This window comes from Terrapene carolina, unplaced genomic scaffold, assembly GCF_002925995.2.
Source record: "Terrapene carolina triunguis isolate 2854851 unplaced genomic scaffold, T_m_triunguis-2.0 Scaffold136, whole genome shotgun sequence".
NCBI classification, from domain to species: Eukaryota; Metazoa; Chordata; order Testudines; family Emydidae; genus Terrapene; species Terrapene triunguis.
The window spans coordinates 15126721-15153725 of NW_020664487.1; the positions used below are offsets into that span (position 1 = coordinate 15126721).

General features: G+C 48.0%; 1 protein-coding gene across 1 annotated transcript in view; it reads left to right on the plus strand.

The window, feature by feature from the left end:
- SRP72 (signal recognition particle 72) overlaps positions 1-27005 on the plus strand; it is a 46300-nt gene that overhangs the window by 6098 nt on the left and 13197 nt on the right. The window contains exons 2-9 of the mRNA XM_026653343.2: positions 4415-4535; positions 10724-10847; positions 11950-12093; positions 13277-13388; positions 15767-15798; positions 16450-16574; positions 16668-16725; positions 26684-26815. Coding sequence (XP_026509128.1) covers positions 4415-4535; positions 10724-10847; positions 11950-12093; positions 13277-13388; positions 15767-15798; positions 16450-16574; positions 16668-16725; positions 26684-26815 — 848 coding nt within the window. The remainder of the gene's footprint in view (positions 1-4414; positions 4536-10723; positions 10848-11949; positions 12094-13276; positions 13389-15766; positions 15799-16449; positions 16575-16667; positions 16726-26683; positions 26816-27005) is intronic.

The following is a 27005-nucleotide window of genomic DNA, read 5'->3' on the forward strand; positions in this document are numbered from 1 at the left end:
GCTGCTGTGATGCAAGTAGCCAAAGCAATCACTGAGCTGCTACTACCCTGTTTCCCCGAAAATAAGACATCCCCCGAAAATAAGACCTACTTCCAGTTTTGCCTCTCGCTGTAATATAAGACATCCCCCGAAAATAAGACCTCCCCGATAATAAGGCCACCCCGGAATATAAGGCCCCGAAGCTCCAGGAAAAATAAGACCTCCCCTGAAAATAAGACCTAGCGCATCTTTGAGAGCAAAAATTAATATAAGACACTGTCTTATTTTCGGGGAAACACGGTATTAAGAGTAGTGACTCTGGGAAATGTGCAGGTCATAGTGGATGGCTTTGCTGCAATGGGATTCCCTAACTGTGGTGGGGCGATAGATGGAACACATATCCCTATCTTGGCACCGGAGCACCAGGGCAGCCAGTACATAAACCGCAAGGGGTACTTTTCAATGGTGCTGCAAGCACTGGTGGATCACAAGGGACGTTTCACCAACATCAATGTGGGATGGCCGGGAAGGGTTCATGACGCTCGCGTCTTCAGGAACACTAATCTGTTTAAACGGCTGCAGCAAGGGATTTACTTCCCAGACCAGAAAATAACCGTTGGGGATGTTGAAATGCCTATAGTTATCCTTGGGGACCCAGCCTACCCCTTAATGCCATGGCTCATGAAGCCATACACAGGCAGCCTGGACAGTAGTCAGGAGCTGTTCAACTACAGGCTGAGCAAGTGCAGAATGGTGGTAGAATGTGCATTTGGACGTTTAAAGGGTCGCTGGCGCACTTTACTGACTCGCTCAGACCTCAGCCAAACCAATATTCCTATTGTTATTGCTGTTTGCTGTATGCTCCACAATCTCTGTGAGAGTAAAGGGGAGACCTTTATGGCGGGGTGGGAGGTTGAGGCAAATCTGATTACGCGCAGTCAGACACCAGGGCGATTAGAAGAGCACACCAGGAAGTGCTGCGCATCAGAGAAGCTTTGAAAACCAGTTTCATGACTGGCCAGGCTATGATGTGAAAGTTCTGTTTGTTTCTCCTGGATGAAAACCCGCCCCCTTGATTGACTCATTCCCTGTAAGCAACTCACTCTCCCCCCTTCGATCACAGCTTGCTTTCAAAGGAAATAGTCACTATTGTTTAAAAATTATGTATTCTTTATTAATTGATTATAAACATAGGGAGAGAACTGACAAGGTAGCCCGGGTGGGGTTGGGGAGGAGGGAAGGAAAAGGCCACTTCAAAAATTCAAAATAATGACAGCCTTTTGCTTGGGCTGTCCACTGGGGTGGAGTGGCAGGGTGCACGGAGCCTCCTCCCCAACCCACCCCGCGTTCTTGGACGTCTGGGTAAGGAGGCTATCGAACTTGGGGAGGGCGGTTACACAGGGGCTGCAGTGGCACTCTGTGACCCTGCCGCAGTTCCTGAAGCTCCACCAGATGCATGCAGCAGCCCCAGCATTGCATCCTGCCTCCTCTGATCCTCCTGCCACCACCTCTCATCTTGAGCGTCCCTCCTGTCTTCACGTTGGTCCCTCCTGTCCTCACGTTCATTGGCAGCTTTCCTGTACTTTGATACCATGTCCTTCCACTCATTCAAATGAGCTCTTTCATCACAGGTCGACTGCATGATCTCTGAGAACATGTTGTCTTGTGTGCGGTTTTTTCGCCGCCTTATCTGAGATAGCCTTCGGGACAGAGGAGGAAGGCTTGAAAAATTTGCAGCTGCGGGAGGGGAAAAAAGGGAGAAAAGTATTTAAAAAGATACATTTTACAGAACAATGCTTATACTCTTTCATGGTGAACAACATTATTCACATTACATAGCACATGTGATTTCGGTACAAGGTCGCATTTTGCATCTTAATATTGAGTGCCTGCGGCTTTGGTGTTAGAGATCACAGACGCAGGGCCGGGCAACAGAATTCGGCTTGCATGCGGCCATGGTAAGCCATTGTCTTTCGGCTTCTGCAACCTTCATAAAAGCAGTACCCTCCTTTCCCATACCAAGCAAAGCCCGTTGAGTGCTGCGGTTTTCGTGTTAACATGCAGCAGCAGAAACCAAACTAACCCCCCCACCCCCCCGCATCCAATTCTCTGGGATGATCGCTTTACCCCTCCCCCCACCACATGGCTGGTATCAGGGAAGATCCCTGCTAGCCAAACTCGAAAAGCTCAGCGCCAATGGCCCCCCCCCACCCCCACCCCGCACCACTTGGCTAACTGCAGGGAAGGATTTCTTTTCAGCCACAGGCAAACAGCCCAGTAGGAACGGCCACCTCTGTCCCCTTCATTAAATTTCTGTATTTCAACCAGGGTACCATGAGTGATATCACTCTCCTGAGGATAACACAGCGAGATAAAGAACGGATGTTGCTTGAATGCCAGCAAACACTAGGACCATACACTGCCAGGCTTTGTCATGCAATGATACCAGATTACTTGCTACTAGCATGGCGTGGTAAAGTGTCCTACCATGGAGGACGGAATAAGGCTGCACTGCCCAGAAACCTGCAAAGGCTTTTGGAGTACCTCCAGGAGAGCTTCATGGAGATGTCCCTGGAGGATTTCCGCTCCATCCCCAGACATGTTAACAGACTTTTCCAGTAGCTGTACTGGCCGCGAATGCATCCCAAGTCCTCAGGGCAAATTAATCATTAAAAAACGCTTGCTTTTAAACCATGTTTTATATTTACAAAGGTACACTCACCAGAGGTCCCTTCCATGGCTTCATTGTCTGGGATACCGCCTTGGGAGGGTTTGGGAGGGTACTTCAGTCAGGCTGAGAAAAAGAGAACGGAGTGCTGTGTGCTCTCCGCAAGCTCGTCGTCCTCCTCCTCCTCCTCATCTTCCCCGTCTGCAGAATCCTCAGGCATGGCTGAGAGTACTCCCTCCTCGGAATCTGCAGTCGTGGTGGGGTATTGGTGGCGGCCCCCCCTAGAATTGCATGCAGCTCAGCGTAGAAGCGGCATGTCTGCGGCTCTGCCCCGGACCTTCCGTTTGCTTCTTTGGTTTTCTGGTACGCTTGTCTGAGCTCCTTAACTTTCACGTGGCACTGATATGAGTCCCTATTGTTGGCCTCTCTCCATCATGCCCTTGGAGATTTTTTCAAATGTTTTGGCATTTTGTCTTTTGGAACGTAGTTCTGCTAGCACGGAATCCTCTCCCCATACAGAGATCAGATCCAGTACCTCCCATACGATCCATGCTGGTGCTCTTTTTCGATTCTCGGACTGCATGGTTACCTGTGCTGATGAGCTCTGTGTGGTCACCTGTGCTCTCCACGCTGGGCAAACAGGAAATGAAATTCAAAAGTTCGCGGGGCTTTTCTTGTCTACCTGGCCAGTGCATCAGAGTTCAGATTGCTGTCCAGAGCGGTCACAATGGTGCACTGTGGGATAGCTCCCGGAGGCCAATACCATCGAATTGCGTCCACACTAACCCTAATTTGAAACGGCAATGTCGATTTCAGCACTACTCCCCTCGTCGGGGAGGAGTACAGAAATCTATTTTAAGAGCCCTTTATGTCGAAGTAAATGGCTTCGTTGTGTGGACGGGTGCAAGGTTAATTCGATTTAATGCTGCTAAATTCGACCTAAACTCATAGTGTAAACCAGGCCTCAGACTACACCACTTTAGATACCAAACCGAGGGTGGTATAGGGAAAGAGCAGGTACTTTTCTCTTTGACATGTTTTGGGGGGAAGGAGTGGATCTGTTTGTTTTTTTCTCAGTAGTCTAACTGTCAACAATTAATGTATGACAAAAATACAAACTATGTTCCAAATTTTTCCCTACTGTCTTTCCCTGGTAGCAAATCTCTGAGTCCTGAAATTAATCCTCTTGTTGATCTGGACTTGCTCTGCTTTTTCTCAGTGCGCTTGCCCTTTTGTTCCTGAGTAGGGATTGCAGAATTGATGATGCCCAGTTCTCGAGAACCTACTAGTCAGGCTTTGACCTCTGGTCTGCAGAGTGACGTGCGAGTGCAGTAACCCTGGTGCTGTCTAGCCCTCGGACACTTTCACATTTAGCTGACATCAAGGCTTGGTCTATGCTAAAAAAAATTCTACCAGTATAACTGGCAATTAATTAGGTAATTTATGTATTTATTTTTACCTGCAATACTGGTATAAACCCTCCTGTGGAGGCAGTTTTACCAGTATAAAAGTATTTTATACTGGTATAGCTTTTGCTCCCTAAACCAGAATGAGCTATACCAGTATAAGCACTTTTATACCACTATACTTGCATCCACTCCAGGGGGTTTTGGTCACTTCTGCCTCACTGGGATTGTTAAAGCAGTTCAACTTTCTAGTCTAGACAAAGTCTGAGACGTTGTCTGGATTTTAATTTGATGGACTCTGTTTTTAATGGGAAGTAGGAATGGAGTTCGAGATTGTGATAACTCTCTTTGCTTCCCCAAGTGTTGCAGCTCAACAAGGATGATGTGACTGCCCTTCACTGCAAAGTGGTGTGTCTCATTCAGAATGGAAGCTTCAAGGAAGCCCTAAGTGTAATCCACACCCACACCAAAGTGTTAACCAGGTGAGTGGTAGCCCCAGAGGCTCCTGCAAAGGAAAAAAGTACAAGCCCCAGGAAGCTGCTAGTCTAGGTAGGAGGGTGGTGCTGGTGGACAATGGCTGTTGCTGAAGTTTTCAGTGTTTCACATGCTTAACTTTAGGCTTGGTCTACACTACACAGTTAGGTCAACATAAGGGAGCTTATGTCAACCTAACTATGTCAGTGTACGCACCACAGCCTTGCTCCTGCCAATGTAAGTGCCCTACTACGCTGACACAACTCCACCTCCATGAAAGGTGTAGTTATGGCGACGTAACATCTGTGTAGACACTGCGTTCCTTATATCTGCTGTTGGCTGTCATCTAGCGGAGCTTTGAAATTGACAAGAAAGCTGGCTCCCGGCTCCCCCACTGGGCTGCTGCCAGGTCTCTGCTCCAAGCTGGGCTGCCACCTGAGCTCCCTGTTCCCCTCTGGGAGCCCTGCTACCCCCCAGGATCCCAGCTCCCCACCGGGACTACAGCAGCCGATCTACTTGCCAGAGGTGAGAAGCCTTGCGTGACTTTCCCCCCACTCCTGACTGGGAGCATGGAGGCAAGAAGCCTTGGGGGGCAGCTGTGTTTCCAGTGGGGAGCTGTGTGGAGCTGAGCGCCCAGGCTCTCAGCCCTCCATACTGCCCCTCTTCAGTCAATGGGAGCACTCCTGGTGAGGATGCGCACCACTGACACAAGGTAGTGTGAACATCAGCCACAGCAGTAATTATTGTGGTGGCTGTAAGTCAACCTAACACAGGTCGACTTAAGATTGTAGTATAGACATGCCCTTACTCTCATAAGCACTCCTGTTGAAGACAGTGGAACTGCTCAGATGAATAAAGTTCAGAATGTGCATAAGTGTTCCCAAGACTGTGGCCCATATCTCTCCTTATCTCCATTTTCCCATCTGTGAAATGGCAATGATAAATGTTACCTTCCTGCCTCACAGGGCTGTTTGCGGCCTAGTGACTGTGCAGTGGCTTAAGATGAAAACTGCTATATAAGAACTCTCTATTAGCAAAACTAATATCTATACTGTCAGAATCACTTCCCTATGAGAAAGCAAGAAGTATGCATGGAGGGAAAGGATGTAGAACTGATTATTGTTGTAGTACCAGCGTAGACTCTCAAAGTATTTTCTCATATTCCTTATTTATAACCACTAATGTGAATGTAAAGAAATCAATCTAGATTTTAGGCTTAATTCCTTGCCTCTTCGAACACTTATAAATCAAATAGCAAAGCAACTTTCATTCAGCTTGTGTAAAAAAAGTGTATATATATATATATAATGTGTGTATGTACTTGTGAGGACTGGGAGAACCTCAATGGGAAATTACCTGTCAGGTGTGATGGTAGTGGATCGCATGAGACATGTAGATAGCCTTATAGATATGCTGGGAAGGAGTTGGTGGTTGTGGTACATGTAGGTACCAAAGACATAGAGAAAGGTAGAAAAGAGGCCAAATGTAGGCTGCTAGGTAAGAGATTAAAGTCCAGGTTCTCCATGGTAGCATCCTCTGAAATGCTTCTAGTTTCACGCGCAAGGCCAGGCAGACAAGCAGAACTGCAAGGTCTCAATGTGCAGATGAGACAAAGGTGTAGAGAGGACGGGTTTAGGTTTATTAGAAACTGGGGAACCTTTTGCGAAGGAGTGGCCTATACAGGAAGGATGGGCTCCACCTACACCAAAATGGAACCAGACTGCTGGCATATAAATTAAATATGAGGATTTTTTAAACTAAGGGCTAAGAGAAAGCCAACAGGTGCAGAGGAGCACACAGTTTGGGCAGAGTCATACCTTAGGAATGATGAGGGAGAAATCTATATCCTAGTAAAGAGGATAGGTAAGAAATTGGGAAAGTACAGGTAGGAACTAGTGAGAAACAGTTAAATGAAATAGAATCCCATTTAAAAATAACATGTGAAGACAAAATGTATAAGTGCTTATATACAAATGCAAGGAGTCTAAATACTAAGATCAGTGAGCTAGAATGCCTGTCAATAGATGAGGCTATTGATATAACAGGCATAATGGAAACTTGGTGTAATGACAACAGTGGGACCCAGTAGCACCAGGGTACAAAATATATAGGAATGCAGAGTAGGTTGTGCTGGTGGATGGGTGGCACTACATGTGAAAAAAAGTCTAGAGTCAAGTACAGCAAAAATCTTTTCTTTTTCTTTTTCTTAAATCTCTGTGGATAGAAATTCCATGTTTGAATAAAAAGTGTCTAGCACAGGGGTGGGCAAACTTTTTGGCCCGAGGGCCACATAAGGGTTGCGCAACTGTATGGAGGGCCGGGTAGGGAAGGCTGTGCCTCCCCAAACAGCCTGGCCCCCCGCCCCCATTCGCCCCCTCAAACTTCCTGCCCCCCTCAGAACCTCCAACCCATCCAACCCCCCCTGCTCCTTGTCCCCTGACCGCCCCCTCCCGGGACCCCCACCCCCTATCCAACCCCACTGCTCCCTGTCCCTGACTGCCCCGACCCCTATCCACAGCCCCTCTTCCCCCCTCCAGGACTCCGACCCCCTATCCAACTGCCCTCTGGTCCTCATCCCTGGTCACCCCCTCCTGATCCCACCCCCTTATCTAACCCCCCTTGCTCCCTGTCCTCTGACTGCCCTCCTGACCCCTATCCACATCCCCGCCCCCTGACAGGCCCCCCGGGACTCCCACTCCCAACCCTCCCTGTTCCCCATCCCCTGACCGCCCCCCCCCCCCGAACCTCTGTCCCCGCTCCCTTACCCAGCCTTCCCACCCCCTTACCAGCAGCAGGAGCTCGCAGCCGCGACACCCAGCCAGAGTCAGCTGCACTCCCCACGCTGCCCAGCAGGAGTGGTGGGTCAGAGCGTGTCCCGCGCAGCGGTGTGGCTGCAGGGGAGGAGGGACCGCGGGGGAGGGGCTGGGGACTAGGCTCCCCGGCCGGGAGCTGAGGGGCTGGGCAGGACAGTCCCGTGGGCCGGATGTGGCCTGCGGGCTGTAGTTTGCCCACGTCTGGTCTAGCAGTAGGAATATACTCCTGACCACCTGACCGTGAAATGCTGAGGAAGTCAGAGAGACTTCAAAAGCAGAAGGCGCAATAGTAATAATAGGGGATTTCAACTATCCTCCTATTGACAGAGTAAATGTTACCTCATGATGCAGAGACAACATTTCTAGACTCCGTAAGCACCTGCTTCTTGGAGCAGCTAGTCCTGGAACCCAGACACACAGAGTCCGTTCTTGATAGTCCGAAGGTCAGCACATCAGAACTGTTCTTTTGGGGCACCAAATCTGAAGTTATGTCCTGCATTCGTGTGTCAGTAGAAGAAGTTTTAGAACAAATTGATAAATTAAATGGTGGTAAGTCACCGAGACCAGATGGTATTCATTCAAGAGTTCTGAAGGAACTCAAATGTGAAATTGCAGAACTACTAACTGTAGTATATAATCTATTGATGAAACAAACCTCTGTATCAGATGATTGGACGGTAGCTAATGTAACACTGATTTGACAAGTTCCCTTACCAAAGGCTCTTAAGCAAAGTAAGCAGTCATGGGATAAGAGAGAAGGTCGTCCTCATGGATTAGTAACTGGTTAAAAGATAGGAAACAAAGGGTAGGACTAAATGGTCAGTCTTCACTACAGAGAGAGATGAACAGCCGGGTTCCCCAAGGAACTGTACCAGGACATGTGCTGTTCAATATATTCATTAATGAGCTGGGAAAAGGGGTGAACTGTGAGGTGGCAAAGTTTGCGGATGATACAAAATGATTCAAGATATTTAAATCCCAAGAAGACTGTGAAGAATTACAAAGGGATCTCACAAAACTGGGTGACTGGGTTTCAAAATGGCAGATGAAATTCATTGATAAGTGCAAGTAATGCACATTTTAAAAAAATAATCCCAAGGAGACACATATAACGAGTGGATCTAAATTAACTGTTCCCACTCAAAAAAGAGCTCTTGGAATCATTGTCGATGGTTCTGTGAACACTTAAGCTCAGTTCGCAACAGTGGTGAAAAAGCCTAGCAGTACATTAGGAATTATTATAAAAGGAATAGAAAATAAGACACAAAATATCATAATGCCACTTTATAAATCTATGGTGCACCCACATCTTGAATACTGTGTCCAGTTTTGAGTGCCCCATCTCAAAAAGGATATAGTGGAACTGGAAAAGGTTCAAAGAAGGGCAACAAAGATGATCCAGGGTATGGAACAGCTTCCATATGAGGAGAGACTAAAAAGATTAGGGCTGTTCATCTTAGAAAAGAGATGACCAAGTGGGGATATGCTAGAGGTCTATAAAATCATGAATGGTGTGGAAAAAGTGAATAGAGAAGTGTCATTTACCGTTACCCACAATACAAAAACCAGGGGGTCACCCAATGAAATTAATAGGCAGCAGGTTGAAAACAAACAAAAGGAAATACTTCTTCACACAACGCACAACTAACCTGTGGAACTCATAGCAATGGGATGCTATGATGGCCAAAAGTATAACTGGCTTCAAAAATAGAGAAGTTCATGGAGGGTAGATCCATCAATGGCCATTAGCCAAGATGGTTAGGGATGCAGCCCCATCCTCAGGGTGACCCTGTACTTCTAGAGTAGAGATGCATGTAGTGGTCAGAGGGTTATAGATGGCAAGACCTCTGGGGATGATGTTTTGTTTCTTGCATTTGCTCAGGAAATAGATGTTGCTGTTAAGTTTTGCTTCCTTGTTCTTCATGTTGAGGTGTTTCTGTTTCAGGCGGCTAACTTCAATATCTTCCATTGTTGTATGCAGTGTAGTTGTAGCTGTGTCAGTTTCAGGATATTTGACATCTAATATCCTGGGACTGACACTGCTACAACGACGCTGCATAGAAGTCGGGAGTGGAAGACAGGTGTATGTCTCCCAATTTCCCTGTTCTATACGCTCCCGTTGAAGCTCTGGTCACTGTTGGAGACAGGATACTGAGCTAGATGGACCATAGGTCTGACCCAGTATGGCTGTTTTTATGAAACTGAAGCTTTTTGCTCAACCACTGAATTGTGTATTCTCCAGAGCAAAGAAAGTTCTCTTTGTCACAATTGATACATCCGTTCTGATTAATTCGTTTGGGCTATCATGACCAGGATCATGTTTTAATCTTTTTATTACTATTCCATCCTTGTATTTCCCCAGAAATGTTTAGAGTGCAGAAAACATTTAAATAAAACATGAACATGGACAAACCTCTCTCACAGCATCTGTGCTAAAGTCACAGTAAGTTGTTGGTCCCTTCTTTTTGTTTTCACTCAACCTGATCAATAATTCGCTGGGGAAATATATACTGGACTCCTTTTAAATAAAAACTACCCAGTCAGTGTATATTAAGGCTTGCTGGTGTCAACAGTGCCCTTTTAGGTCTGATTCAACCTCATAGACTCATAGACTTTAAGGTCAGAAGGGACCATTATGATCATCTAGTCTGACCTCCTGCACAACGCAGGCCACAGAATCTCAACCACCCACTCCTGTATCAAACCCCTAACCTATGCCTGAGTTATTGAAGTCCTCAAATCGTGGCTTAAAGACCTCGAGGTGCAGAGAATCCTAACAGTTTTGCCATTGGTTCTCCCTTGTAATTGTGATGTTTCTCGACAGCTTTCACTGCTTAGCATCAGATTTGGCATTTTATAGTTTAGGAGAGATTGTGTCATCACGTTTGCTCTGTCTGCAAGAACTGAATATCTGTATCTTTGGGTTGCAGTGATACACCTTTCTGCATGCAGCAGCGATCAATCCTCTTTTCCTTCATTGATTATTCAGTGAATCTTTTCATTGTTCTACCTTAGAAAAGTATGCTATACAAAAAATAAACAGGCAATCTGCACATCCTGGAGATTTTGCCACCATGAAGTGGTGATCTAGGGTACTGAGGAGTCTGAATTGGTTTAGCTAATTTAGATTCTTCTTTGGGATAGGGCTTTTGTATTCCCCTCCTTTCTAAGAAAACATGTTTTAGGTACTGTCACTGCTCAATAGAGAAATAATTCAATAGCCTGGTGCCAACACATGCTGTTCTGCCTTTAACAACATGGTAATCTTATAAGAGTAATTATAGATGCTTAAATAAGGCTTCATGGCTCTCCTGGGAGGCAAATGTTGTAGAATGAGTGCTGTGGTGATGCACCTGATGTCAATCTCTGCCTTGTTTTCGCAGTGACTCTATCACCTTTGAGAAGGCGTACTGTGAGTACAGGTTGAACAGAATTGAAAATGCCCTGAAGACCATTCAGAGTGCCAGCCAGCAGACAGACAAACTGAAGGAGCTGCATGGACAAGTGGTAATTACTGCTTTGGAAACTCTGTGTCTATCATTCAAGAGCCCTCTGCTTTGTGAGGGTGGAAAAAATCAGAGAGAAACTTTTCTCCCCCTCAGCTGTGACTTAATAAACGGTTATGTTCTGGGTGAAAACCCTGGTGAAATCAGTGACAAAATTCCCACTGACTTCAGTGGGGCCTAGGATTTCACCCTCTCTTCTAGTTAGCTGGGGTCTCCCAAACTGTCAGTTTGGGCAGATAGCGCCATCCTTTCACTTGTTGGCTCATTAATCTTCCCCCACTTCCATCCATTTCAGCTTCTAATGAATCACATTACTCTATTCTGGAAAGTGGGGTAGTTTGCTGGAAGCCACCAAACCAAAATGTGCCTGTGCAGCCATACAGTTGGCCACTTTCCTTCTCCCCAGGGCTAGAATGAAGTGATTTGCTTGATTTCCATCAGCCAGGGAAGTGGATGGTCCCGAGGAGAGTGCTTTACTTTCCACTCTGTGAGCCAGGTCAGCTCTTGGTTTAGGATCTAGTTCTGCACATGCTTCATGCATATAGCTCTGTGACATCAGGAGCAGCTGTGTGTGAAGCGAGCAAGGATGGGCTTCCTTGGAGCATCAGGATTGAAAAGAGGAAGAGAAAAGGCTTTTCCTCCTCCTTTTGTTTCCACAGTTGATTAGAATGATCCCAACATGTGGAAGAAACAGTTATTTGCTGTAAACAATGCTTGAAAGGTGGTCATTTAATTTGCTCCCTAGAGAGGTGCGAAAGACTGCCATGAAGAGGCTGGCAGAGACCATAATCAACTCTATTTTCCCAAGTAAATTCTGCATTAGACTTTACAGCACTTATTCAAAAAAAAAAAAAAAAAAGAAAACAATATATGGAGATATACCTATCTCATAGAACTGCAAGATCATTGCGTCCAGCCCCCTGCCTTCACTAGCAGGACCAAGTACTGATTTTGCCCCAGATCCCTAAGTGGCCCCCTCAAGGACTGAACTCGCAACCCTGGGTTTAGCAGGCCAATGCTCCAACCACTGAGCTATCCCTCCCCCCCATTCAGGTGTCTCTAGTTGTGGATGCCAATGTGCAGGGCAATGTCTCTCTTTTCAGTTGTATAGGTTGGAGCACTATGACGACTGCTTAGCTGTGTATCGGGATCTCATCCGGAACTCCCAAGACGACTATGAAGAAGAAAGGAAAACCAACCTTTCTGCAGTGGTTGCAGCGCAGAGCACATGGGAGAAAGTGGAGCCAGTGAGTGTGTGCGCATGCGCGCACTTGTGGGAGAGATTGTTCCCCCTTCCAGCCTCTCTCTGCTGAACCTTGCCCGTGTTAGAACACTTTTGAAGATGAATTGCGTGGCTCATAGATGGGAGTGGGGGGAAGAAGACATTCGAGAACCAAAATCATTAACAGAAAATAGGAAAACTTGGCTACTACACACAGAAAATGGTAGTCTCTCCCTGCCCCTTGGCAGAGATTTCATTGCTGGGTGTTTAATGAGGCTGGCAGTTGTTTCTCCAAACAGAGGTCACTCTTGTGGTTTATCCATGCATTCAGTGTCCCTTAATGCACAAGTGCATGACATACTTCAAGTTTCTAGTTTGGGAATGTGGACGTTTATTGCCAATGAGTCATCTGTCACCTTGCTTACCAGCGTCTCTTTTCTATTGGATACCCCAGCACATTGTGAAGTATAATTTAATTTAAACTACAGTTAACAAAAGTGCCTTTTGCAATTGGCACTTTGCTATATACGTCATAGTGTTCGTGCACATATTACCACACTTGTGCACTCTGGTAATTTACAGTGGGTCTCCAAGACAGTGCAAACTAGCAAGATTCCACTGAACGTGAATGGATGTAAGCTCCTGATCCTACAAAGCCTATTTACATCCAGTAGAACATTGCTAATCTGCACTAGTGACTGGGAAGAGCCATTGCTAGTATAAAGCTCAATGGTTAGCACAGTAAATAAGTTTTTAAATATTTAAGACTGCAGCTTGTCTTTGAAATTCTCCAGGGCTGCAGTTTCTGCCAATTCTCTGTCTGCTTAAACAGCCTGGACAGCTCCCCTGAGGCCTAATCTGATTCTCTCCAATTCCTAAGAACAGGACTGCTCTACAGCTGGGAGTTGGGTAGCTCCATTGCAGATTCCCCCTGGCTTTGTCCTGCAGTGTAAGGGGAAGACCACTCCTGCCGTGGCTTTTTAGACAGCACATGTCCTCTCAAGATCACCTTCGTGTGTGGATTTCCTAATGCATCTTCTGTTGTGTGTTAATCTAAGAAGTTGGCATGTTGCTAAAAGCTACGATTTGTGTCTGTAGTAATCCTAGAAAAGTGGCTTTAAATAAATCTGATTAGATTCTGATCCAAAATTAGTCTGTATTTAATTTGTCTTTCAAGCATTTAACCCGATCATTTCACTCCATGTCAGGAAGATCTGGGTCTCCAAGAAGCTACCTATGAGCTGTGTTATAATGCTGCATGTGCATTGATTGGGCAAGGCAGGCTGAACGAGGCAATGAAAAACCTACAGAAAGCAGAAGGTAAAAACATGGGGGGGGTTATAGATCTCTGTGTCACTCATTCTTTGTAAACACATTTAGAGAGAGAACAAGGATTTGATTCTGGATTGAAAGTGGGATTGGACAACTGTAGGGTTCTTTGATTATAGTTTCCATAGTATGTTTGCCAAGAATGGTTGGGACTTGGTAGCACTTAACATTCCTTAAATAACTTTTATTATATCAATAATTTTTAGCTATTGTAGATCAAAATGTTTTCTTATCTGCAATTCCCATGTGGTACATAGCTTTTCAATCTGTAGCTCTCAGCTTGCTTTCCAGATATGTATAGTTTATTGTTTTGCCATCATTTTACAGTAGCAAACTGTATATAACATCTCAGTCTTTCCTCCCAACTGGTATTTAATTCCTGAGTGCAATTTGGTATGTGCTTATAATTTTGACAGTGCAATCTCTTCACATTAGCAGAAGTTTTAAAAGCCCTATTTAGTCGTTGTTTTATGAGTGTACTGAAGACTGTAGAGTGCAGTAATATTCTGAGTCGGGGATTGCCCTATCGAGTGTACTAACTTCCATTTTTCACATTCAGAAAGACCAGGTTTTTTTTATTGTTATATTTCAGTCTGTCCAATAATATGTGTAGGAAGGAGAATAAACATTTAAAGTAGAAGTTGAAAGTAGCGAAGAGGAACCAAGTTCCAGGCCTTAGGTTTAACATCAACAGCTGCAAAACTGAAAAGCTTGAACTCCCTTATGTTTTCTCTTATTAAGCTGACGAAATATGTTATAGGTGCAGCCAGCAATGCCATCAATACGTTAAGCTACCCAACAGGTAGCTTATAACTTTGCCAGACTATAGTCATTCAGAAGTTTTCCAGGCCAGGTGCTTGCCTCAGGCCTGGCATTTTTGGAAAACCTCAGTATAAACAGTTCAGCCATTTCCAAGAAGGAGTGTAAGAAACAATACCTTAGTTTGCCCATGTTAAAAAACAAACAAACAATGCTTACAGCAGTTTCATTGAGAAGTTCTAGCATGTCCAAGCGACAGAGCAAGGATTCAGTACTTGGCAAAGGGGTTGCCCTGGTGTCATGGATGTGCCTTATGTCATCCCAAGCTATACAGCTCTGAAGATCTCAATTCTCACAGGCTTACTAGAGGTTTGTTAGTTTTACAGCTAAATTTGTTGAAGATTCTGTCTGTGTGCAACCAGTTGAGGAAAGGGGCTGAGTTAAGTTTGCACAGGCAACCTTAATTCTGGCCTTTCCTGACTTTGGAGTGCTTGACTTTGCAACCTTAATGTACTTCTAACATAATTTTTTGGTTCAATATCTAATCTATAATATAATCAGGAGTGCTAGTTGTGTACATTCCTATTTAGTAATTTTGCTTTTTTATGATCTAATTGTGGAACTTAATGGGAACCCTTCAGATGTGTTTGCTGTCGGATACCATGGGTAATAAATAACACAGTTCAGTCTTGACCTTAGGCCTGGTGTACAATGGGGGGAGAGGGGGAGAGCTAAGTCGGTCTAAGTTACACAACTTCAGCTACTTCAGTGTCTTCACTGCGATAAATCGACTGCTGATGCTCCCCCGTCGACTCTGCCTACGCTTCTTGCTCCAGTGGAGTACCCGAGTCGACGGGAGAGCGCTCGGCGTTTGATTTATTGCGTATTCACTAGACGCGATAAATGGACCCCCGCTGGATCAATCACTCCGGAGGTAAGTGTGAGAGATGCCCTTAGTTACAGTTGTGTGGAGCTAGACCAACTGCAGGCTCTTCTTAGTGCATGTCCTTTCTGCTGTTAGTTAATCCAGGCGCTGACACAGTAATCTTTAGGAAAACACAGAGCTTCACTGCTTTTATCACACTGCAAAACTGCTTACTGAGCAGTAGGTGAGAGAGAAGAGTAGGACTCGGAATAAAAGTGGGGATGAAAACCAGAAGGAACTAGTGAGGCAGCACTGCACAAAGGAGAGGGACAAAATCTATATCAGTCTTTTAAGTCTGGGTAAGGTCATATGAGTGACAAGTAGTTATGGTGGGGAGAGCTATTTCATGAACGATCATAAACTAGTTTTAAAGAAAATGAACAGGGGAAGGAGAGAAACAAGTGAAAACCTGAGTACTCAAAAAGAGTTCTGGAGGAGCAATGTCTCCTGCATTCTTGACTTTTTTAAAAATTTCACTGTAGATCTTATCTCTCTCCCACACGCACCCAGTCATTTCCTTACTTCCTTGCATTAAAAAGTACCCGTGAAACTTCGTAGAAGCCTCACTTAGTATCCACAATGGCACATGATATAAACAAACATTCCTGCCATCGTCCTGTTCTGTGCTTTCCTGTAGGTAAGAATTAACCCTTTTTAAATTTGTCTTTCAAATTATTTTCTCTAGATCTGTGCCGCCAGTCGCTTTCAGAAGACTCTGTAAGTTGTTGCTGTTACTCTGAATAATGTGCATTTTACACCGAAGTATTTCAAAGCAGTGCCCCAGGGATTAGCCATGTGATCACTTGTTAAATTGCTATGCAATGTCATACCCAACAAGAGTCACCAATCTGCCTAAATTCATGTTCACAATACCACTCCTGAGGTGTGAGCTGTCCTTCTGCTTATTGCTGAAATGTAAATTCTTGGAGCCGGACTGTCTCCTGCCTTGCCCCTTCTGCAGTCCCTTACACCAGTGCAATGTGGGTGTACTCCTACCACATCAGAGGGATGGGTGGTACACCCACTGCAGAGGTGTTGAGGCTGTGGTGAAGCAGGCCCACCATTTTTGTTTCATATCCAGCACACTTTGGTGTGTTTGTAGGGTGGAAGCAGACTGCACACATGTGGGTTGGGAGGGTAATTTCTATTGTTAAAAGTAGCTCTGCCTTTTGCCCCTATTTTTTGGTTTAAGGTGTGAATGTGTGTAATCGTGTCTTTTGAAGACTTGCTCTTCTAGTGGTGAGGATTGTGACTGATGGTTTTGCCCAAGATCTATGGAAAAAGGGAACAGGTCCTCTGCGAAACGCTGAAGCCAGGGAACACAGGAAGGGGGAAGCTTCACTTTGTTTTGTCTGAATTTTCCTTCAGGATGTGACTGAGGAAGACATTGAGGCTGAGTTGGCCATTATTCATGGTCAGATGGCCTATATCATGCAATTACAGGGGCGTACAGAGGATGCTCTCCAGCTTTACAATCAAATCATCAAATTAAAGTAAGTGCTTCATTCAAACAAGCTCTCATCCTTCCACATGTGACAAGGCTGCTGTCTAATAGCTGTGCCTTTTCATTCTCATTTGTTCTGCAGGCCGACAGACGTGGGATTGATTGCTGTCATTGCAAATAACATCATCACTATTAACAAGGTATAGAATTGCCCATCCTCTTTCTAAAGCATTTTTGCAAAGAAATGAGAATGAACTCAGAACTCACCATATGCAGAAGCTTCCATTGGCTTTGAGGGGGGGTTCTGTGTGCAGAAAGATTGCAGAGTTGCATCTCTCTTTGAAATAAGTACTTGCTTTCAAGTGGAAGAAGCACTCTAGCATGAAAGTTCTATTTATAGTGTTGCTGTTTGTGCTGTTACACTGGTATTTCCATTATATTTTTATCCTTATAGGCCCCAGTCCTGCAAACACATTGCAAAAATGATCCTGCACATAGATAAATTCTATCAAATGAGTCCCACTGGAGCCAGTCATACTGCTTGCATGACTTGAGTTACATATGTGCCTAGGAATGTGCAGGATGCGGGTTTTAGAAGACTGCAGCTTCCAGACTAAGGGTGTGTGTGTGAGAGAGAATTTTTTTCTGGAACAGGATTGAGGGAGTTGGGGAAATGGGAAGATACTGGATTTAGATGTGCTGTGCTTGTGCTTCATTAACTTCTAAAGTGCATTGTGCAAGCTATTAGTGCACATTGTGGACATGAAGCTTTTGTGCTGTCTTCAAAACCTGATGGATGACTACAGTGAAATTTACATCAAGTGCCCAGCCACAACATTATTTTTATATGTGAAAAGACTATACAAATAGCATAACGGAGGAGTCATTTCTTGTCTAGTCTCACTCTACCTCTGCACTATTGTCATGAGCATTGCAAGCATTGGGCTCAAGATCCTCAAATATTTGCAGAGCCACAAGAAGAACTGAATGAATAGGGAGCATGACGGTTTCATGGAGGACAGATTGCTGTGGGACACACAGAGAACCAATTCAAGGTTGGTGGTGGTGGCTTCAGACGGGGACACCGATTCTAGGACCAAGAAACAAGCACTAACTGGTGGTATCGCATTCTAATACAGGTTTGGGATGAAGAGCAGTGGCTGCAGAACTTTCAGATGCACAAGGCCAAATTTCTGGATCTGTGCACTGAGCTCACCCCAGCCCTCCATCGCAGGGACACCAAAATGAAAGCTGCAGTGACAGTGGAGAAGCAAGTAGTGATTGCACTGCAGAAACTTGCAACACCAGATCGCTACTGGTCAGTCGGGAATAATTTGGAGCCAGGAAATGCACCCTGAGGGCCGTTGTGATGCAAGCGTGCAGGTCCATTATTCACCTCCTGCTACGCAGGACTGTGACTCTAGGCAATGCACAGGACATGGTTGATGGATTTGCAGCAGTGAGGTTCCTGAATTATGGTGGGGCGATAGACAACACGCATATACCCATTTTGGCACTAGCCCACCTTGCCACTGAGCACATCAACAGACAGGGCTACTTTTCTATGGTTATGGAAGCATTGGTCGATCACCGGGGATGCTTCACTGACATCAATGTGGGCCGGTCAGGGAAGGTGCAGAACACTTGCATCTTTAAGAACACAGGACTGTTCAGAAAACTACAAGCAGGGACTTTTTCCTGGTAGGTGGAATACCACAGGGAATGTTGAAATACCACGAACGATCCTGAGCGACCCAGCCTCCCCCTTACTCCCCTGGCCAATGAAGCCGTGCACTGGCCACCTTGACAGCACCAAGGAACAGTTCAACTCCCTGCTCAGCAGGTGCAGAATGACAGTTGAATGACAGAATGATTCATTGAAGGGCCGCTGGCGTTGTGTACTCACAAGACTGGATCTCAGTGAGAAGAATACCCCAATGGTTATAGCTGCCTGCTGTGTCCTGCATGATATATGTGAAGCAAAGAGGGAAAAGTTTTTGCCAGGGTGGACGGTGGAGGTGGAGCGGCTGTCTGCTGAGTTTGAACAGCTGGCTACAAGGGCTATTAGAAGAGCTCAATGTGGAGCTATGCGGTTCAACGAGATTTTGAAAGACCATTTTAATAGTGAGCTAGAGTAGTGGGTGGTGGTAGTGGTGTGCTCTTGTGGCCTAGTAGGAATCCTGTGGTGATTGTTGTAATGTTGTCAATGTACCTATGAATTTTAATTGGGACTGAATCTGAGTTGTGTGACAGTATGCAGTAACAGGAAATCGGTGGGTTTCAGAATAGCTGAGCATTCGGTTGTATATGTTGTGAAATAATTATGTTCAAAATAATTTTATTCTGTAACAGAATTCAGTGCAAAAATCCCCCATGCAATTTTAAAACAAATACATTAAAAACCTAATAAAAACTTTAAAAAATAAGAGAACAGAACTAATGAAGGGGAAAGAACATGCACATCCATTTCAGCTACACGTACACCAACCATGGCCTTCACAGGTCTGTGTCTGTGAAGCTGCGATTGTCTTCAGTGTCCCCCCAGGTGGAGGGATGGGGTAGTACAGCGACCCCGATGCCACATGGAATGTTGGGGGGAGGGTCATGGGAAGGTCCCGCTATTGAGTTCGCAATGGGCTGCAGAGGGAGGCGAGCCCAGGCTTGTTGAACCTGCAGGTCCAGCAGAGTCTGCAGCATCTGTGTTTGCTGTCTGAGAAGCTCCATTATGTCCTGGTGCCTCTCCCTCTCCTTTTCCTGCTGGGACTCCTGGGCCTGTCTCCTCTCCACTCTTCCCTTCTCCAGGCTGTCCGCAGTGTTCATCCTCCAGGCCCTGTGCTCGTGGTCCGACGCAGCGCTGGCTTGCAGGGTCTCATGGAACATGTTATCCCGAGTCCTCTTCTTTCTTCTCCTCATCTGGCTTAGGTGTCCTGTGGGTGTGTGGGGGGGAAGCCCTGAAGGCCACAGTGGCAGCAGCTGAAGATACAACACACAGCGGTACATTGTCAGCACATTCACTACAGAGAGCGAAACTGCTGCTGCTGAACTCACTCCCCTTCCCCCCCTAACGTTGTAAACTCTATATTCTCGCTTGGGATTGGGATTGCTTGTGCACGGCCCCACTCACAGCACCAACCTGGTGAGTATGACGCATTGGGCTTGGGGAAATGCCGAGGGAATTGGTCGCTGGCATCATTCTAGTAGCACAGGGCAGTGGCACTGAGCACTGGCACCATTTCCCACAGGCGGGGTGATTTTAGCTGATCTCTCACTCCTGAGGGTAACAAAGGCAGAGAGAGCAAAGCTGCTGCTAGCATCCCAACGCCACCAGGGTCCGTGTGCTGTTAACCTGTGCGCTCCAGTGGTGCCTGCTGAAGTTATCACTGACTGGCATGGGAAAGTGTCCCACCGCAGCGGAAGAAATAAGGCTGCCTTCTCTAGAAACCTTCAGCAAGGGATTGTAGACATCTCCATGAAAGTTTCATCGAGATCTCGATGGAGGATTCACAAGACATCCTGGTGCACATAAACAGGCTGCTCCACTTGGCCCCCTTGGCCTAACTCTCGAGGGGAATGAAAAGCAGGTAACAACTCTACCTCTCTTGGTTGTACCACTCCCTCTTCTAGCACGAGTAAAGTAATGAAAAGTCAACAGCTGTGTCCTGCCATTTTGGGGGTGCCATCCCTGTGTCGGAGAATAACAGAGTTCTCACTTTTTGTTTGGGTACAGCAAGTCAGATACTTTATTTTCTCTCACAATTGCGCAGAGGGAGAGAGCTAAGCAGGTCTCTCTACAGGTAAACAATTACAGCAAACCTTTATACCTTTCATTACAGACAATAATAAGCAACAGCTGCATTTTGTTTATACATAGGCCATCTTGATATCTTATTTTTCTCACTTGTTTTGACTCAAGCCTACATACAATATTTTCTACACATTATCTACACAAGGTCGCAACACAGTTCTTTCCCACTCGCCTCACACAATCCTCGCTTCTACAAATCTCGCGTTATTAGGGTTACAGTTAGCCTGACTCCTGCTAACGAACTGTCATGCATTGCAGTTCCTTCCTGTCAGTTATTTCTCTGCTTCCACACCTGTAATGGAAAAGTTATCTACACACCTACCTGAGGTTCCTTCCCCTGCATCAGGCTCACCTGTACACCACTGGTGGGACTGGCTGGATGGCAGTGGAGTCAAAAGCAGGTCCTGGCTTGCTGTGCAGGTGGATCCCACCGGTTGCCTGACCCATATTCCTCTTCTTCTTCCTCACCCACCTCCTCCTCCTCCTCACTGTTCACAGCAGGGATCTGTGGCTCGGGGTCCTCAGAGGTAGCCACAGTGCTGTAGGGGGTGGGGGTGGGGTCTCAGAGGATGGCATGTAGCTCTTTGTAAAAGTGAGAGGTCTGCGGCTCAGCCCCACATTGACTGTTGGCCTCACTGGCCTGCTTTCACCTGGTGCTGCTGCTGTCCCTTTCGTCCCCCTTCTCCTGCATCCCCCAAGCAATCTGCTCGTAGAGGTCCATGTTCTTCTTCGAGTGATTGCTCATATCAATTCCAGTTAGGTGTGTGCGCGCGCCGCGTGCACGGATGTCGGAAACTTTTACCCTAGCAGCTACCCGTCGGGCCGACTGGGGAGCCCCCTGGAGTGGCGCCGAAATGGCCATGTATATAAGCCCCTGCCGGCCCGACCCCCCTTCAGTTCCTTCTTACCGCCTGTGGCGGTTGTTGGAACAGTGGTCTCTTGTCTTGTCAAGTGTTCCACTTATCCCTAGCGTTCTCTCTTATCTTCATTGTAAATAGTTAGTAGTTAGTAGGTGTTAATCTTTCCTTTATAGTGTTAAATGTAGTTTAGCTGTTAAGGGGCCGGTCTTGTCAACGACTGCCCTGCGGGGCCCTGGGGCATGCCATGCCGTCTCAGGGCTTCAAGCCTTGCAAGTCTTGCAGCAGGCCCATGCCCACGGGCGACCCCCACGATTCCTGTCTCAGGTGTCTGGGGGAAGGCCATCAAGCAGATAAGTGCAAGATTTGTAAAGCGTTCAAACCTCGAACGCGTAAGGAGAGGGAGTTCCGTTTTAGGCAACTCCTCATGGAGTTGGCCCTCCGGCCCTCTCAAGACGCGGGCCCAAGCGCCTCGGTGTGGAGCGCCCCTCCGGCGGTACCGGCTCCAGCACCGCAGAAGATCCCGCGCTCGTCTCGGGACCGGCTTTCTCCCAGGCCGCAAAAACATTCACCTCGGCACCGCTCCCATTCCCCGGTTGCTGCCAAGAAACAATCTCTGGGAGGATCTTCTCGTAGAATCAAGACGGTTGTCACGGGCCCGACGGTGCAAGCCCCTGAGCAGACCGCCGATTGAGTCACCATTCCTCGGTCTCTTCAGACCACCCCTCCACACGAGTCAGTGCAAGTGGAAGAGATCATTCTTCCTTCCGTGCCGGACACCTTCGAGGCGGCGAGAGGCCTCATAGAGATGACGGCTCCGGTGCCTCCAGCCCCGACACCAGCCCCAATTCGGGTCCCGGTGCCATCCAAGGGCAAACCAGCGATGTTCCGGCTGTCAGCCTCCGGACCAGCATCTCAACCCCGCTCGGAGTCCCGGCGCCCTTCTGAGTCCCGGCACCGCCACAGGTCTCAGTCTGACTCACAGCACCGGTATGAGTCGCGGCACTGGTCCCGCGGTCTCGAACCTCGGAGCCGCTCACGCTCGAGGTTGTTGTCAACTGCGCATTCATGGTCCCGCTCGAGGTCCAGATCTCGATCTATGACCTCGCGGCACCGCTCGCTCCGGCGTGCTGCGGGTTCCTGCTCTCCGAGTCAACGATCGCCACAGCGCACCGCTCTCCAGATCGACACTGCTCCCGGTTGCGGCACCGCTCATCATCACGGCACTGCTCTCCACGCTGGCACCGTTCAACGTCGCGGCACCGTTCAACGTCGCGGCACCGCTCGCCAGCTCGGCACCGCTCGCCATCATGGCACCGGTCACGGTCACGATCAGCCTCACGGCGCCGATCACCGCGTGACCCGCACCTGCCAAGATACTCGGTGCCTGCGTTGATCCACTCTCGCACCGCCCCCCCTTGGCTGTTGCGGTCTAGATCTCCTTTGGGCAGGTCGGAGAGGGCATCTGGGGTCTCGGACATTCCTCACTCTGGCCCAGGAAGCCTAGGTCAGGTCCCTCCAGCGACTCACTGGCAACCCCAGTGGCAATTTTAGATACCCTGGGCATACCATCAAGCCCAGGGCGCTCCCCCAGTTGCCCGGCTACCGTCTTGCTCGACCAACAGGCCTCCTGAGGCAACCCTTAGCCGCCCTCCTCCTGACACGGATCAAGCTGTAGACTCAGCGCCTCTGACAGAGGCTACTCCAGCTGCCAAAGAGGAGCCACCTACGTCTGATCAGGATGTTCCATCCGCACCTGTTCTGCCGCTGGAGTCATTCTCATCCTCCCCTGACGAGGCCGTGGCTGGCACGTCCACCTCTGGACCACCCCCTATGGACTTTAGGGTCCTCCAGGAGCTGTTGAGGCGCGTGGCCCTCAATATGAACCTCCAAATTGAGGAGGTTGTGGAGGACGAGAACCCCATGGTGGACATTCTAGGCCCAGAAGGACCCTCCAGGGTGGCCCTTCCCGTGAACAAAACTGTACAAAACAATGCGAAGACCCTCTGGCAAACCCTGGCCTCCATTCCCCCCACAGCTAAGGGAGTGGAACGGAAGTACTTTGTTCCCACCAGGGGTTATGAGTACCTGTTTACCCACCCCGCCCCATGTTCGCTGGTGGTGTACGCGGTAAATGCCAGGGAGAGTCAGGGCCAGCAGGGGCCTGCTCCCAAATCAAAGGACGTGAAACGGCTGGACCCTTTTGGGAGAGAGGTTTATTCCACTGGGGGTCTCTCGCTGCAGATCGCTAACCAGCTGGCGATCCTCAGCAGGTACAATTTTAATTCTTGGTCTGCGGCCCTTAAGTTCCAAGATCTTCTCACAGCAGAGGCCCGTACGGGACTGGGCGCCATTGCTGAGGAGGGTAAGCTGGTTGCCAGGACTTCCCTCCAGGGTTCCCTTGATGCGGCAGACGCGGCTGCGCGTACCCTGGCATCGGGAATCGCTGTGCGGCGGAATGCCTGGCTTCAGTCCTCCGACCTCCTGCCTGAGATCCAGCATACCATCCAGGACCCTCCCTTTTGATGGCCAGGGCTTGTTTGTAGATCAGACTGACTCCCGCCTGCATACCTTAAAGGACACGAGAAACACCATTAAGTCCTTGGGTATGCATATCCCGGTTACCCAGAGGAAGCCCTTTAGGCCACAGACCACCCAGCAACGTCCTTTCCCTCCGAGACCGAGGCAGGACCCTTCTCGTCAGAGGAACAGATACTCCCGACGTAGGCCGTCTCGCCCCCCCCTCTGGACAAGGTCAAGGACAGTCTAAGCCACCCCTGGGCCCTAAGCGCCCATTTTGAAGGTGCGCCAGAGGGCGGACTACCAGTTCTCACCCAGGACAGTCATCCCTTTCTAAACCGTCTATCCCGTTTCTACCATGCCTGGTCCCATATTACCTAGGACCGTTGGGTCCTCCGCACGGTGCAAATGGGATATTCTATCCAATTCCATTCCTACCCGCCCTCCCACCCCCCCTCCCCGTCCCTCTTCAGGGACCCTTCTCACGAGCAACTCCTCATCCAGGAGGTTCAGTCCCTCCTCGTCCTGGGGGCAGTGGAGGAAGTTCCTCAGGAGTTCAGGGGCAAGGGTTTCTACTCCCGCTACTTCCTTGTCCCCAAGGCAAAGGGAGGCCTAAGACCTATTCTGGACCTCAGGGAGCTCAACAAGTACATCGTCAACCTGAAGTTCCGTATGGTCTCCTTAGCCACCATCATCCCTTCCCTGGAGACTGGTATGCCGCCCTCGATATGAAAGACGCGTACTTTCACATTTCAGTTGTCCCGCCTCACAGGTGTTTCCTCTGCTTTGTGGTGGGAAAGACGCACTATCAATTCACAGCCCCCCGCGTCTTTACCAAGTGCATGGCGGTCGTGGCTGCTTTCCTCCGCCGACACCATGTACATGTCTTCCCGTACCTGGACGACTGGCTCATACGGGGTCGGTCCCATCATCACATGCAGTTGCAGGTACGTCTACTCCTGGACACATTCACTCGCCTGGGCATCATGGTAAACCTCAGCAAGTCCATCCTCGCCCCTACTCAAAAAATAGAGTTTATAGGAGCGGTACTGGACGCAAACCAAGCGAGAGCCTTCCTTCCAGAGGCACGGTGCTTTGCCATAGCAGGCATAATTACCAGCCTCTGCAAGTTTCCCACCACTACAGCAAGACAGTGTGTCAGGCTCCTGGGTCACATGGCGTCCTGCACATACGTTGTGCAACTCGCCAGGCTAAGGCTCAGGCCGCTTCAGACGTGGCTGGCATCTGCCTATCGACCGGGACGTGACATCCTAGACATGGTCCTCACGGTCCCGAAGTACACACTCGACTCCCTGCTGTGGTGGCTAGACCCTGAGATGGTGGGTACCGGGGTCCTGTTTCATCCCCTCCCAGCCCACTCTGACTTTAGTTACAGACGCATCTGCCCTGATATGGGGAGCCCACCTCGGCAGCCTGACAACGCAGGGCTTATGACATGAGTGCGAGCTGTCGCTGCACATCAACATCAGAGAGCTCAGGGTGATCCGCCTCGCCTGTCAAGCCTTTCTTCCCCACTTGCACTTTCTTCCCCTAACGGACAACACCACGGCCATGTTCTACCTGAACAAGCAAGGCAGAGCCCAGTCATCACCGCTCTGCCAGGAAGCCCTCTTTCTGTAGGACTTCTGCTTAGCCCACTCCATCAACCTTCAGGCCTCGTACCTGCCGGGTGTCCAGAACGTCCTGGCGGATACTTTGAGCAGGCATTTTCCAACTCATGAATGGTCCATTTGCCCAGATATCATCCATTCCGTTTTCCGCACCTGGGGGTTTCCCCGAATCGACTTGTTCGCTTTGTGGACCAACAGAAAGTGCCCAGTCTTCTGCTCCTTCCGGAGTCACAGCCTGGGCTTGTTAGCGGACGCCTTCCAAATCACGTGGTCGGGCCAGTTGCTGTATGCCTTCCCACCGTTCCCACTGGTTCACAAGGTGCTCCTCAAGATCCGCCGGGACAAGGCAGATGATATACTGGTAGCCCCTGCCTGGCCACGTCAGTGTTGGTACTCGACTCTACTGGACCTGTCAATTCAGGCTCCCCTACGTCTTCCTCTCGACCCCGACCTCATATCCCAGAACCACAGTCGTCTCCTTCACCCGGACCTCCAGTCGCTTCATCTCACAGCCTGGAGGATCCGTGGTTGAACCAGGCTGAACGCTCTTCTGTGTATGTATCTCACGGGAGGTCACACAAATACCTAAGTAATGTAACATTCCTAAAGGGTTGCGACTCTGGTTAATTTGTGTTTTTATTGTCAAGCGGGTGAACTCTTCTTGTAATAAGAAACCAGTGAGAACTACAAAGCCGGTTTTGCAAGTGAACGAACAAGCATAAAGGTTGATGTGTGTCAGCAGTTATCAAGGTCTTGTTTCTTTCACAGTAAGTCTAGCAAGGCTTTGCTCTAGGAAGCAAATACTATTTCTATAAGTCAGGATTTAGCTAGTTACATACTTTTAATATGTTTTTATGGTGAAGAATAGTGAGGGGAGACTCAGAATATGTGGCCCAGAGGGAAGGGTGCTGACTTAGGAGACCCAGGTTCTGTCCCTGCTCTACCACAAATTCCTTTTGTGACCTTAGGCAGATGTGTGCCTCAGTTCCCCATCTGTACAATGGGGATAACAACATGGCCCTACCTCACAGGGGTGTTGAGGATAAAGACAGTAAAGGTTGTGAGGTGCTCAGGTAGCACCATAATGGAGCTATATAGATGCTTAACCACACTATGCTCTCCTATCTTATTCCCCTCCCAGTCACCATGCCTCATTGGCTCCTCTCTCATGTTCTTTATGCTGCCCAGTGCTGGCAAATAAGGCAGAAACTCATGCCTGTGGGTGTTCCTTGCACGTTCTGCGTGTGGTGTGGGGAAGGATGACGTCAGTTTGGGGGCCCAGATAGAGATCACCATTTAATGAAGGTAGTGGAACTTGGCTTGATCTCGGTTTTGTTTCCTACAGGACCAAAATGTCTTTGACTCAAAGAAAAAGGTGAAATTGACCAATGCAGAAGGTGTGGAACACAAACTCTCCAAGAAACAGCTCCAGGCCATCGAATTCAACAAAGCTTTACTGGCTATGTACACCAATCAGGTAGAGATCTGCTGGGTACAGATTTACAACCAGTCACAGGAGTTTAATTGAGCAGAAATGTAAATCTAGTTGATCTCCATAGACTGTTCTTTTCCCCTCAAAATAGTCAGGATGTTATCCAGAGATGGAGTGAATTTTAATGCTAGATTTTTCAAAAGTGCTCAGCACCCAGCAGCTCCTATTGAGAATA